This window comes from Saccostrea cucullata, unplaced genomic scaffold (genome assembly GCF_032062105.1).
Source record: "Saccostrea cucullata isolate Sc308-1 unplaced genomic scaffold, CSIRO_AGI_Scuc_v1 ctg4182, whole genome shotgun sequence".
In the NCBI taxonomy this organism is placed as follows: Eukaryota; Metazoa; Mollusca; class Bivalvia; order Ostreida; family Ostreidae; genus Saccostrea; species Saccostrea cuccullata.
This window is the reverse complement of record NW_026923522.1, coordinates 30,945-43,918: the sequence shown is the minus strand read 5'-3', so window position 1 is coordinate 43,918 and position 12,974 is coordinate 30,945. Positions and strand designations below refer to the sequence as shown.

General features: G+C 32.9%; 1 protein-coding gene across 7 annotated transcripts in view; it reads right to left on the bottom strand.

The window, feature by feature from the left end:
- The window catches only part of LOC134264196 (carcinoembryonic antigen-related cell adhesion molecule 5-like), a 42,556-nt gene that overhangs the window by 19,756 nt on the left and 9,826 nt on the right, over positions 1-12,974 (bottom strand). Inside the window, exons 9-10 of one of the 7 annotated variants that reach the window (XM_062746490.1) lie at positions 12,105-12,227; positions 6,787-7,655 (exon numbers count right to left, since the gene is read on the bottom strand). The exons of 5 other annotated variants lie outside the window; for them this stretch is intronic. In XM_062746490.1, the coding sequence (XP_062602474.1) occupies positions 7,393-7,655; positions 12,105-12,227 (386 nt within the window). In that variant the 3' untranslated portion in view covers positions 6,787-7,392. Of the gene's footprint in view, positions 1-6,783; positions 7,656-12,104; positions 12,228-12,974 lie in introns of those variants that run through there. One more of the 7 variants, XM_062746491.1, reaches the window with a different exon arrangement.

Here is a 12,974-nt window from a genome sequence, read left to right as displayed (position 1 = left end):
GAAAGATTGTAGTTCTATGTGTAAAAACTTTTTTGTCACAACGGTAAATAATTGTAAAAAAAAAAAAATAATAAAAAACTCACATCAGAGAAAAACTTCATTATTCTGAGTACCATCATTATTCTTCAAAAAATAGCTATCTATTGGCATAGCAGTGCACAAGGAACTTTGAATTATAATGATCATAGTATCTTCCCTCATGGGATATGGAAAACCTAACTTCCAAATTTAATGCAAAGTAAAAAAAAATTCTACTTTTCTCTTGAACATGATATAAAAACTGAATAAAACGAAAAGTCGTCAATATTTTCAAAAAAATGTAAACATTCTAATTTTGTGCAAGGTATTAAAGATGACTTTTATTTTATGAGATTTACAGTTTTTACGATTGCTTTGAAACAAGTTAGCCTTGAAACAGCCACATGATAGGTTATATTTTCTAACAAGAGCATTATAATGACGAGAGAATTAACAAAATGTTGTCTTTAATCGATGTAACATCAATTCCTCAGTGATCAGCATGCCTTTCTTTAAACATTGATCGTCCTTAGAGTAAGCCCCGCCCTTGAGTAGCAAATACGTTTAAAAACATATACACCTGTGACAGGATTTGGTTTTACCCTCAAACTAATGTACCACTCACGGCACCAATGTACCCGGAATTCGCTAAATGGTATCAATGCAATTTAGGAAAATCCACGATATCAGTGTAACGAAAATGACAGTATAAAAATACCTCTTATATCACACCGTTTCTTTGTCTATAATAGTACTTCGCGTTTTATACCAATTTCTCAATAACCAATAAACCTTTTGAATCTCAAATACTCACGAAAGTGACTTACTAACACAGGAATTTTAATAACAAGAATTTGCAAATTAACAAATATATCATGCCAACAATTGTATTTTATTAACAGCACGAACAGCGAAAACTGATGTACTAACGACCGTAAACTTATGGGCCTTAATAAAAATAAATGCCTACCTAACCGACGTACAAAGTTCAGAGCCCGCACTACCCAATGCTAAGTCCGAAGAAAAGTGACCCACCCCTTCACGAAAAATCTACTACGCCTAACCTAGCCGGTTTACCAATAATAGAAATAAGGATCTCTAAATTAACAACAGAAATGGACATAAAATAAGGAAAACAAAAAGGACAATATTGAACGAGTGAACCAGACAATTGGCCATATTGAACAAAACAGAGATAGCGACCGGGATTTACCTATCTTATCAAAAAGTGAGCTGGCACGAACCTTTGAGAAGGTTTTTAGCCAACTGATCTAATCGTAAAATGCTGGACTTTAAATACACCGCGCTCTGGAGGTGTGTCTCTCTTACCCAATCAAAATCTACGTTCTATGTGTAACTCATACAAGGACGTTTCCAAAATCACTGCATAAAGCTAGAAAGTTCCGAATGTTCAATAAACGATCGTAACCAATAAGAGTTATCGTTATTTACTAACTCTGTAAAATCCAATCCTACCACACACCATTGTGACCATAAGCGGGAGAAAGTGTAATGACATTATACAACAGAAGTATAATGACGGTGAAAAAACTAAACCCATCTTGTTTGTTTTACAATTAATTTGTAGAATGGCTTTCATCTTCTATTGTCAAAATAAATCATCCAACTTAAACATCCCACGATTAAACAGATAGTACATGTAGCTGATACTGTGATGTCTTTCATTGAATTTCAATGAGATCTGTCCATACATATCGTGTCGTCATATAAATGAGAATAATTATTGTTAATATACAAAACATCGTCGTTATATCTCAAAATTCCATTTTCTATTGATGTAGTGGTTTTCTAAATAAATTCTACTTGATAGAAATATTAAAAAAAAATATGTCAGCTAATAAAGAAGCATATTAAGTGTACATCAGAATTCCAACAGTTTGTTTGAAAATTATACCACGTCAAGTAGAACCTCTTGTTTCCTTTAAGTATCAATTTCAGAGTATGTTTGTGCACAGTAAGAGTATTATTCTATACTTACTTACTTACTAATCCTCTCCGTGCCCCTGAGGACGCATGAGGCCGTTCAACAACGAACGCCACTTACGGCGGTCACTGGCAACAACTTGGCCCTCTTTCCAACTGTTCCAGCCCAGTTCTTCCCTTTCTCTCTCGACAGAGCGTCGCCAGGTGTTCTTTGGCCGTCCTCTATGTCTCTTTCCCTCAGGGGCCCATGTGAGCGCTGTTCTTATGTGAGAATTATCTTCCCTTCGGAGGATGTGGCCTATCCATCTCCATCTTTTTCTTTTGATAGTGCTTGATAGAGGTATTGATCTTGTTCTTTCATATAGTTGCTGGTTAGTAATCTTTTCAGGCCAGTGTATTTTAAGGATCCTCCTAAGGCATTTTCGGTGGAATGTATCAAGCTTTTCGTCATCTTTTTCTGTTGTTCTCCATAGTTCAGCGCAATACAGCAATACAGATAGAACATTCGTGTTGAAGATCTTAAGTTTGGTCTTTGTGCTGTATTGCGCTGACTTCCATACCTTGGCGAGGGATGCAAAGGCGGTCCTGGCTAAGCCTAGCCTTCTCCCAATATCTGCCTCGGTTCCTCCGGTCTTGTCCATTGTGGCACCTAAGTAGAGAAATGTTCCAACCTCTTCAATTTCCTTATCATTCAACCTGATGGCATCCTTCTTCTTCACATTTATTCTCATGCTTTTTGTTTTATCAACGTTAATTTTTAGCCCTGTATATCCTGCAACAGCATGTAATCTCTTGATCTTCTCCTGCATGTCGCTGTGTTTGCTGGAAATAAGTGCAAGGTCGTCTGCATAATCCAGATCTTCTAAAGTGGACATAAATTTCCAGCGTATACCTCTCTTCTTATTGTTGGTATTTCTCATGATCCAGTCTACCACAATGATGAACAGGAACCCAGACATAACACAACCTTGTCTTACTCCTGTCTGTACTTTAAACCAATCTGTTGTTCTTCCATTCTCTATGACACAACTAGAACTACCATCGTATAACTTCCTGATGATATCCACGTACACGCCTGGAATTCCATACTGCCTAAGTATATCCCACAGTTTCTCTCTTATTATGCTGTCAAAGGCTTTTTTAAAGTCTATGAAACTGATGTACAATGGTGCTTGCCACTCTATAGATTGTTCTAGAATGTTTCTTAGAATGTAAATCTGTTCTGATGTTCCTCTTCCTCTTCTATATGCAGCTTGCTCTGGTCTTAGTCTGTCCTCTAGTCCATCTCTAATTCTGTCAATCACTACTCTGCAAAATACTTTAGATGGCACTGACAGTAGTGATATTCCTCTATAGTTGTCACATATTGTTAGATCTCCTTTCTTGGGTAGTTTGACAATGAGTGATCTCTTCCAGTCTGATTGTATTTCTTGCTCACTGATGACTCTGTTGAATAAATGTGTTAGCTCTGATGTTGAAAGTGCTATGCTTTCCTTTAGTAGCTCCGCATTGATGTTATCTATGCCAGGACTCTTTCCCATCCTCATCTTTTGGATTGCCTTTTTCACCTCTTCCTCTCTAATTGGTGTTGTGTCTATTTCCTCTATTTCATTCTCTTGGATGGCGCATCCTTCAGGTAGATCTGTTGTTTCTGTTGGGACATTAAGGACCTCTTCAAAATGCTCTTTCCACCTTTTTAATATTTTTCCATCCTCAATGATAAGTTCACCATCCTTGGACCTTATGCCACTTGTCCTGTTTCTTTTTCTTCCACAAAGCTGCTTGGTCAATTGGTAAACTTCACTCAGACGGTTTGTGTTTGCTGCATTCTCTGCTTGATTGGCTACATCTTCCAGATTTTTCCTTTCATCAGCTCTTGCTCTTCTTTTCACTTCTTTGTCTTTGGTCTTATATTCTTCTCTCTTAATTTCCTTTATTCTCTCTGAATTTGATCGTCCTATTTCTTCATTTAGTTTTCTCCTTTCATCTATGGCTCTGTAAGTTTCAGCAGTTATCCAGTCTTTGTGCTTCCTTTTCTTCTGGCCCAGGATCTTTTCTGCTGTTTCATTGTATGCTTCTTTTACAAGAGTCCATTTTTCATTAATTGTGCTTTCGTCATCGACCAGTTGTTGAAACCTATTCCTTAGTTCAAGTTGAAATCCTTTGCTTACTTTTGGATCCTTCAGCTTGTTTACATCATACATCTTCCTGTTGCTTTCTTTCGGCTTTAAGTTTCTGCAGAGCTTCATCTTTACTTTAGCCAATACTAGATGGTGATCTGAATTTTCATCTGCACCACGCATAACTCTTACATCACAGACTTCTTGTATCTGCCGTTCACCATTACATGGTCAATTTGGTTTTATTCTATACGGCAGAATATATCTTTGTATCCAGTCACAAGACTAATACTTTAAAAACAGCAACAAACACAATCCCGAGGTTTATTCTCTATAAAGTTAGAAAAACAAAATGACAAAAAATCAGCAATATTACATAGGCTCATAATAACAAGTACCATATTACTTTTCCTAATGAAATTAATCTAATTTTTGGTATATTTTTCCAAATTATATATTATCCATTTAGCACCAAGTTTACATATTCTGAATTTTTGTTTTATCTGTAAACCTTTACTAAGTGTGTTTTGTTTATATTTGGAATTATATTGAAATATTACTGATATTTATCAAGTCTATTTCATTTTCCAGTTCTTAAGAGAAAAAATTCTAAGAATTATTCATTTTTTCTAAACTTGTAACAAAAATCAAGTCTCCTCTAAAGAAAAAAAAATATCATCTGTCCTAAAGACTGCAATTTGTTATATATTTAGGTATCAATTTGAAAAATAGGTTTATGTACAGCAATCTCCCTTGCAGAGTTGTCGTTCGTGCCTGTTCAGCTACATTTACCTCTGCAATATGGCGGCGTCAGGATTTTTGACATAAGAAAAAAAAGTTTTCCAATATTTATGCCAAACTTTTTATCTACCGAGTAAAACAAACTTTAAAATGTAAATATATCTGCAGGACTTCCATTCTGTTAAGTTTTAAAACACACGCGTTTTTTTGTTTTTTTGTTTTTTTTTTTTGTGCTAAACACCGTGATAAAGACGACAACGACAAGGGTGAACGTATGGACAGGAGGCAGTTAGTGCATGTACAGGGGCATTAATAATTTATTCTGCATCAGAATAATAATAATAATACAGCTAGAACCCCCCCCCCAAAAAAAATGAAAAAGACAGATTAAAAGTACTATTAAGGTGATTATCCAAAAGTTCATGTATAAACGCTTTTTTTCTTTATAATAATATTTACCAGGATTTTCATCCAAGTATTAAAATCAAACAATAAAATCAAAATCAATCTGACTTAGATTTTACAACCACATTTTGATAAGAAGAATAAATATATTTTAAACCATTCATTTTGACAAAAAAAAAACAGCCAATTTCCACGATTTTTTTTGGACAACTATCGTATTAATCATTATGTAGTAAACAATTCATGCAGCACGGAGTTTTTAACGGGCGTTTCTTATTGATAGGATAAAGTTCAGGAATTAAGATGGGTTTTTACTGGTGATTTTATTTTTCTTCCGTATCATAGTCATTATCTTTATGGCATCGGCCGTCTTTTCTTCCGCAAGTTTACATTTGTTTCTATAAATTCTGAAGAAAACATTAAATACACTGTATATTTTCTACTACGATATGTATATATTTTTACCTTTTTTCTGGAAAGTATTGTTTTTTTTCAATTAATAAGAACTTTTAATAAAATCATCTATAGAATAATATTTGGCCAATCAGTATTTTGATACCAAACTTTAATCATAAATCACGTTATATGTGCGTATGTTTGCCTATCAATTGAGTACATAACTAACACTGTACCATCATTAAAGAGATCTAAAACCTTGTCTTCAGTAAAATCAAAAGTGTTTCAAACAACATTTAGACTCAGTTAGCGACCTTTTCATTTCAACCATATACATCAACGTTAAAAAGTCTCTTGAGATTGAACTTAGTTTCTGGAATAAATACAAAATAGGAAAATAAATTATTTCAGTTATATATTTGTTTTCTCCAGACTACATTTAAAATTAATATTTGATGTAGGTGGTTAATATTATGTTTTCCCTTTCCAATTAATACAAGAATGTCTTATCATAGAATAAGAATATACAACCACACCTTTTATACTCTGAGGAGAATGCTTTTAAGACATTTAATTTGCCGCTTCATTAATCATGTTCATCAGAAAATGATTAAAGTCATAAGTGCAAGTTGATGTATAATAGGTTTAAAATGTTTATGTTCTTATCAAAGTAGGCAATATTAAACTTTTTAGCTGCCTGAATGATAAAATAATATGACTGTAAAATTATAGATCGTTATAATACGTTGGAAATCCGTCATTTTCCTTTTCTCCTTGAATATTTTGTCCATGCTTATACATGTTAGAGATAATTACAATCAACGTATAGATCAGGCCCTCTCAGTAAACAAGGAAAATATTAGGAAGATTTATTTTAAAAGTGCAAGGAAGAACGTACAGTTTCAATACACATTTTGCACTCGGATGTTCTTAAAAATGAAACTGGTTTGAAAAAAGAAGATTCATGTAATCTGAATTATTGAAATTCCATGCATTAAAATTAAACAAATCATTGTTCTTACATACATGTCTAAATACTACATGTAATTCTGACGTCATTTACATGTGCATTATCCATTATTTTCTTAAAATGTCCATGTTCGTGCTGTTAATAAATGACACCAATTTTCAATGGAAGTACGTTGAGATACGTGATTTTCCAATGTAATATGCACAACATATATCTAAATATCAAAGTGGGCGATGGTTGTGGACACTATTTTCCAATACCACTCGATACAGAAAAACTCCAGTTTACATACATATTTACACAAACATACATACAAAAAATTATCAACTTATTCCTGTGTAACAGCACATCCAATGAGAAATAAACAATAAAAATATGTGAATAAAACTTGGCTACTTTCTTATGTAAAAATGTAAAGAAAAACACACATAATAAACATAAAAGATATGGGTTTTTATTTACAAAACTGTAAATCATTTATTTTTTCCTCTGATAACATCTGAGCGTGTAAAAAAAATTAAAGAAATTAAAAGAATTTCTCAACTCAAAAATCAAAGGTTGTTATAAGCTCAACAATTTTTAAATAGCACAAAGGATATTGTATTACCTTTTTATTCATTTCACTCTCTCTCTCTCTTTTCGCTGATAATTTATTTTTCAAACAAATCTTTTGTTTAAGTTAAAAGCAAATAGTGTCGTACCTTGTCTTTCAAAACTAATCAAATATTTTATCATATATTTGTAAAAAAAATGAAAGTTCTCCATACAAAAATGTTCTACCTCTCTTTATACGTAAGTTCATTGAACCTTTAGAGAGGAGTAAAATCTCTCTTGATCAGGCTTTAACTCTTCATATTGGTTATCCTGATGTCCACTGATATTCTGATAATCTGTCAGTGGGTGTATCACTTCTCTGTTCTCTGTTACGTCCTCGTATGTCTGATTGTTAGGACTTTGATCTTGTGCTTCTACGGTGACGTCATCAACGTCGTCATATTCTTTATTCATGATTTTGAGATCCATGGAGGGTTGGGGTGCTTGATTCAAACCTGATCGTATTCCTATAAAAAAAGATATTATGTTTTGTGAATAACCTTATTTAAAAAAGTCTTTAAATCGCAATTGGTGAAACATGTGAGGTCGTCTGTTCTCTGAAAAAAGCATTCTTTTTATTCATATCATTGATATATCGTTTTCGCTCGTTTAAAAGATATATTTTAATCAAAGTAGACATGAAAATTTCACAGGAAGGAAAAGTTAATATATTTCTTATCCAATTTTTCCTATTTTATTGACACAAGTAGCAATTTAAGTTTCATAGGGCAATTCCTCAGATCTTCCGTTTATAAGAGGGTTGTTCAGTAAGTTTTTAGACATTTATCTTTTTTTAATTTAAGTTTAATGTTGTCCAAATCTGTTAGGAATATTTCAACAATAAATTCATGGTTTGAATTAAACATTTCACAATTAGCATGGTATTTTTCAATCCTATTCCGAATGAAAAAAAAAATTGGCTTGCGGAACAGGTCAAAATTTAGTAATTCACAAACAGTTTATTAAATAATCACGATAATGTCAATAGTTATATTCTCTTTGAAATGGAGCAAATACGAAAAAAACCTATTTTATTTAAATTAAGAACTGTTAACTTGTTTCATATTCCAAACAAGCTAATTCAAAGAATTGGTGTCCCCCGCTTAGGGAAAGTAAACCATGCACAGTTCGGGGGGGGGGGGTTCGGGGGTTCGGGGGTTCGGATCCCCTTCACTGAATTTGTAGAATTATTAAATGTATACTGAAGCAAATGAAATATGCCAATATGGATATATGGGTTTGATGGATTATTATGTGTGTAGAAGATTCTTTTTTATATGGAATATTTATCACACTGTACATAATGATGATATTATGAGTTTGTACAAGCCAGACCTCATAAATTTTTCATTTCACATACTGAATACTATCGTTTAGTAAAAAAAAAAGTATATCGAAAAAAAATGAATCGTCCGAGTCGCGATCCCGTGCCCTCTTATTCGCGGAGCGAGTGACATTACCACTAGACCACGAAGCCGCTGTAATAGACCGAGAATTGTATACAAACATGAAGTGACATACATGTATATATTCACGTTCGATATTGTCAAAATTTTACACAATGCATGGTGTCTAATTTAACCTTAATTAAACAGTTCTAATAGATGTAATAAAAATATAAAGTCCACCGAGAACCTGTCCGTAATAATTCTCCTCATGTTCCTGTGCTAAAAATAGCGACATATAATACAATAAATACTAATAAAACAAACGGGGCGGGGCACTTTGAGAGGAGTGAGAGAGGTCCTAGGGAGTTCTGGTATAAGATTACATAGCAAAAGCTCAAAACCTTCTTGAAATATCGCCCGAAAATGATAGTGTTTCATCCAAAAAGAATGTCGACCTTTAACTTTGACCTTTTGACCTCAAAATCAATAGGGGTCCTCCTTAGACCCGGGGAGTTGTTGTGTAAAATATCATTGCAAAAGCTCAAAGGGTTCTCGAGATATTGTGTGGAAATGAAAGTGTTATAACAGACAGAATTTGCTTATATATGACCTTGACCTTTGACCTTTTGACCTCAAAATCAATAGGGGTCTTCTTTAGTCCATCGAAAGTTGCTATGCAAAATTTCATTGCAAAAGCTCAAAGGGTTCTCGAGATATCGTGTGGAAACGAAAGCGTTACAGACAGACAGAAAGACGGACGGACGGACGGACAAACCCAAATTAATATCCCCCACTTTTCAAGCGGGGGACAATAAAATACATGTATGTCAATATGCATATAAAGATCTGATTGCTTATTCTTCATTATGTGTGTAGAAGATTTTTTATATGGATTTTTTATCACACTGTAATGATGATTTTATAACCTCATAATTTTTCATTTCACATGCTGAATACTATCATTTAATAAAAAAAAGTATTTTTTTTTTTTAAAAAAAGAAAGGTTCAACCGAGATTCGATCCCGGGACCTCTCACATTTGAAGCGAGAAACATAACCACTAGACCACGGAATCTCTTTACTTAGTGTGCAGTATATGCAAAAGTGAAGTCACATACAAGTATATATTCATGTTTTCATGTTCGGTATTCTCAAAATTTTACACAATCCATGGTGTTTGATTTATTTAGCCTTTATTAAACAGTTCTAATAAATGTAATAAGAACATAAAGTCCGCCGAGAACCTGTTTTATACGCAATAACTCTCCTCATGCCCCTGCGCTAAAAATAGCGACATGTAATACTATAAATACTAATAAAACAAACGGGGCGGGGCACTTTGAGAGGGGCGAGAGACGTCCTAGGGAGTTTTGATATAAAATTACATTGCATAAGCTCAAAATCTTCTTGAAATATCGCCCGGAAATAATAGTATTACACAGACAGAATGTATAAATTTACGACCTTGAACTTTGACCTTTTGACCTGAAAATCAATAGGGGTCTTCATTAGGCCACAGGGGTTGTTATATAAAATTTAATTGCAATAGCTCAAATGGTTCTAAAGATATCGTGTGGAAACGAAAGTGTTTTAACAGACAGAATTTGCTTATTTATGACCTTGACCTTTGACCTTTTGACCTCAAAATCAATAGGTGTCTTCTTTAGTTCATTGGGAGTTGCTATGCTAAATTTCATTGCAAAAGCTCAAAGGGTTCTCGAGATATCGTGTGGAAACGAAAGCGTTACAGACAGACAGAAAGACGGACGGACGGACGGACGGACGGACAAACCCAAATTAATATCCCCCACTTTTCAAGCGGGGGACAATTATAACATAATATTTTCTTCTTTTGGAAAAAAAATCGATTCTGGAAATTAGATAGTCCTCATTAAAAAAAAAAAAAAAAAAAAAAATGATGACGTTGCCGAACGTCATCATGCAGCAGATAACGGTGCAATTTTGTATTTTTCTCGGGGAAAATTCTGAATTAAAAGGAAATAAAAAATTAGGTCACAAGCTAGTCGAACATGTGGTAATAAATAAATGGCGAACGTGGTTTTTGCTTCAAAATTGCTGATCTTGTGAAATCAAAAATGGAAATTAAAACATCAACAAAAAATAATACAGCGAGAAATTTTTAAAAAAAAAATATGTCAATTGCTAGAAAAAGGGTTTAATGAGTTGTAAATTGAACTATGTTTTGTGAAAAATGTATAAGGATAGTATTTAAAAATGCTTGACGCCATACTCTGTATTTGTTATGTAGCTTTGCAGTTACATGCTTCATGGTTACAAAGCATGTTTCAATTGATATAAATTGATTTCTGTCTAATCGATGGAATGAAACTTCACACTTCAACAAAACAAGACTTTTACATATAATGTTGTACTTATTTATATTTTTTCAGAGTAGTATAACGAAGTGTGACATCGTCCTCGAACCTTTCGAACAACATTTGTAATTAGATACTTTTTCTTAACATGAAACACGTTTGTTTGATATCTGAACCTTGTATTTTTCATAAAAATTGATCACATGTAATATTAACTAAATTAAAGTGTACAGAAGAACTTTTAATTGATTTTAATACCCCTCTAAGCGATAAATTATTCCAATCATCTCTATTTTTCTGAAATTTTACTTTCACAGAAAAAAAAAACATCCTTTTAGCGTACACTTTATGTCTTTGATTTTAGAAAACTATTTAATATACAGTAATATTCAGGCTAAAACGAACCCTCCTTTGAGTTCTGATTTTAAATGTTTTCAGGCTTGTGTCAAATAAAACCTCTAAGTTAACTCTAAGAGACATACAACCAGACGTAAAACAGACCTTAAACTTTAAACCGAAAAAAACTTAAGTGCAATCAATATATGAGATTTGTTCTACTTACTATTTCATATCCTTACTTTTTATGTATGTTGTAATTCGTTATATCGTTTATATGATCTTATTTTACGATGATTATTATTTTATGATCTTATTTATATGATCTTATAAAACTTCTAGTATTCTAAACTTAATAATCAACGTTTCCAATTCTCACATCAAATCTATGAATCTCTTTTGCACAAGGATTTAAAGATCCCTTTTAAATAATACCCATTTCTTTTCTTTTTTCTGCCATTTTAATTCAATGTCTTTTTGAAATTAAGTAAAACATATATTAAACCAACTTAAATTCGAACTTAATTCATGAACTGTGACATAATCAATATCAAAGTTAGTGTATTTACATGTTTCAAACTTGTGTATATTTTTTTCAATGTGTACCTCTTTATTAATTTGATTCAATTACGAGTATGTATGATTGTTTAAGCTAAATAACTATAGAACTGGACATTCTTCCTTAAGCTATGCGCTATATTCACTTTTTTGAAATAAAAAAATAAAGAACATTATTATAATATTAAAATAGAAAAAAAGGTCTAAAAGATTGACATATTGTTCTTGTATTTGCGAGCATTCTCATAGAAGTTGAAGATAAATAACAAAAATTAAGATTAAGAATTTTAAAGATTTACCTCGATAAAAAGCAAACTTATAAACACCAAAGTTCGTCATCAACAAAACAGTTAAACCAATGAGGACTCCAACAACAACCCAGGTCGTCTGAGTAGTGGCTTCTCTTAAATCGCTAATAGCACCTGTAAAGAAGAAGGTACTATTTTAGCCTTATCATGTCGTAATTATATTATGTTTTCAAAATGGTTTCACTGTATTGTCAATTAATAATGTTAATTTCCATTCCTACGTCGATACGATATATCCTGGTGAGATTCAGATAAAAGATACCACAGAGTCCGACACTTCTGCTTCATACTTGGATATTTTACTTGAAAAAGACACTAATGGTAATCTAACAACCAAGCTATATGATAAACGTGATGACTTTAACTTTTCTAACGTCATATTCCCTTACTTATGCAGCAATATATCTTCATCACCTGCATACGGAGTATATATATCTCAGTTGATTTGATTCGCAAGAGCATGCTCTACTTATGAACAATTTCTTAAACGAGGTAAATTATTGACAAGCAAGTTGATGAAACAAGAATATCAACAGTCTCGTTTAAAGTCATCATTTCGTAATAGTCGTTCTTTGGTCGATACAATAACCTTGTCGGCAAATACAATTTATCATTGAGTCAAATGCTGACTGACGTTTTTCATACCAATTGTTAATCCATTATTTATATACTGAATTGACGACGGATTGTTTCCGTTATTTCCGGTCGGCATGGGATGCTCACTCCTCCATGGCACCTGATCCCACCTCTGATGTTTCGGAGGTCCGTATTTGCTCTGCTCTTATATTGGTATATTGTTTAATGGACTTTGAGATTGAATACTCTTCGTTATCTCCATATCCTTCATCAAACAGATTTAAA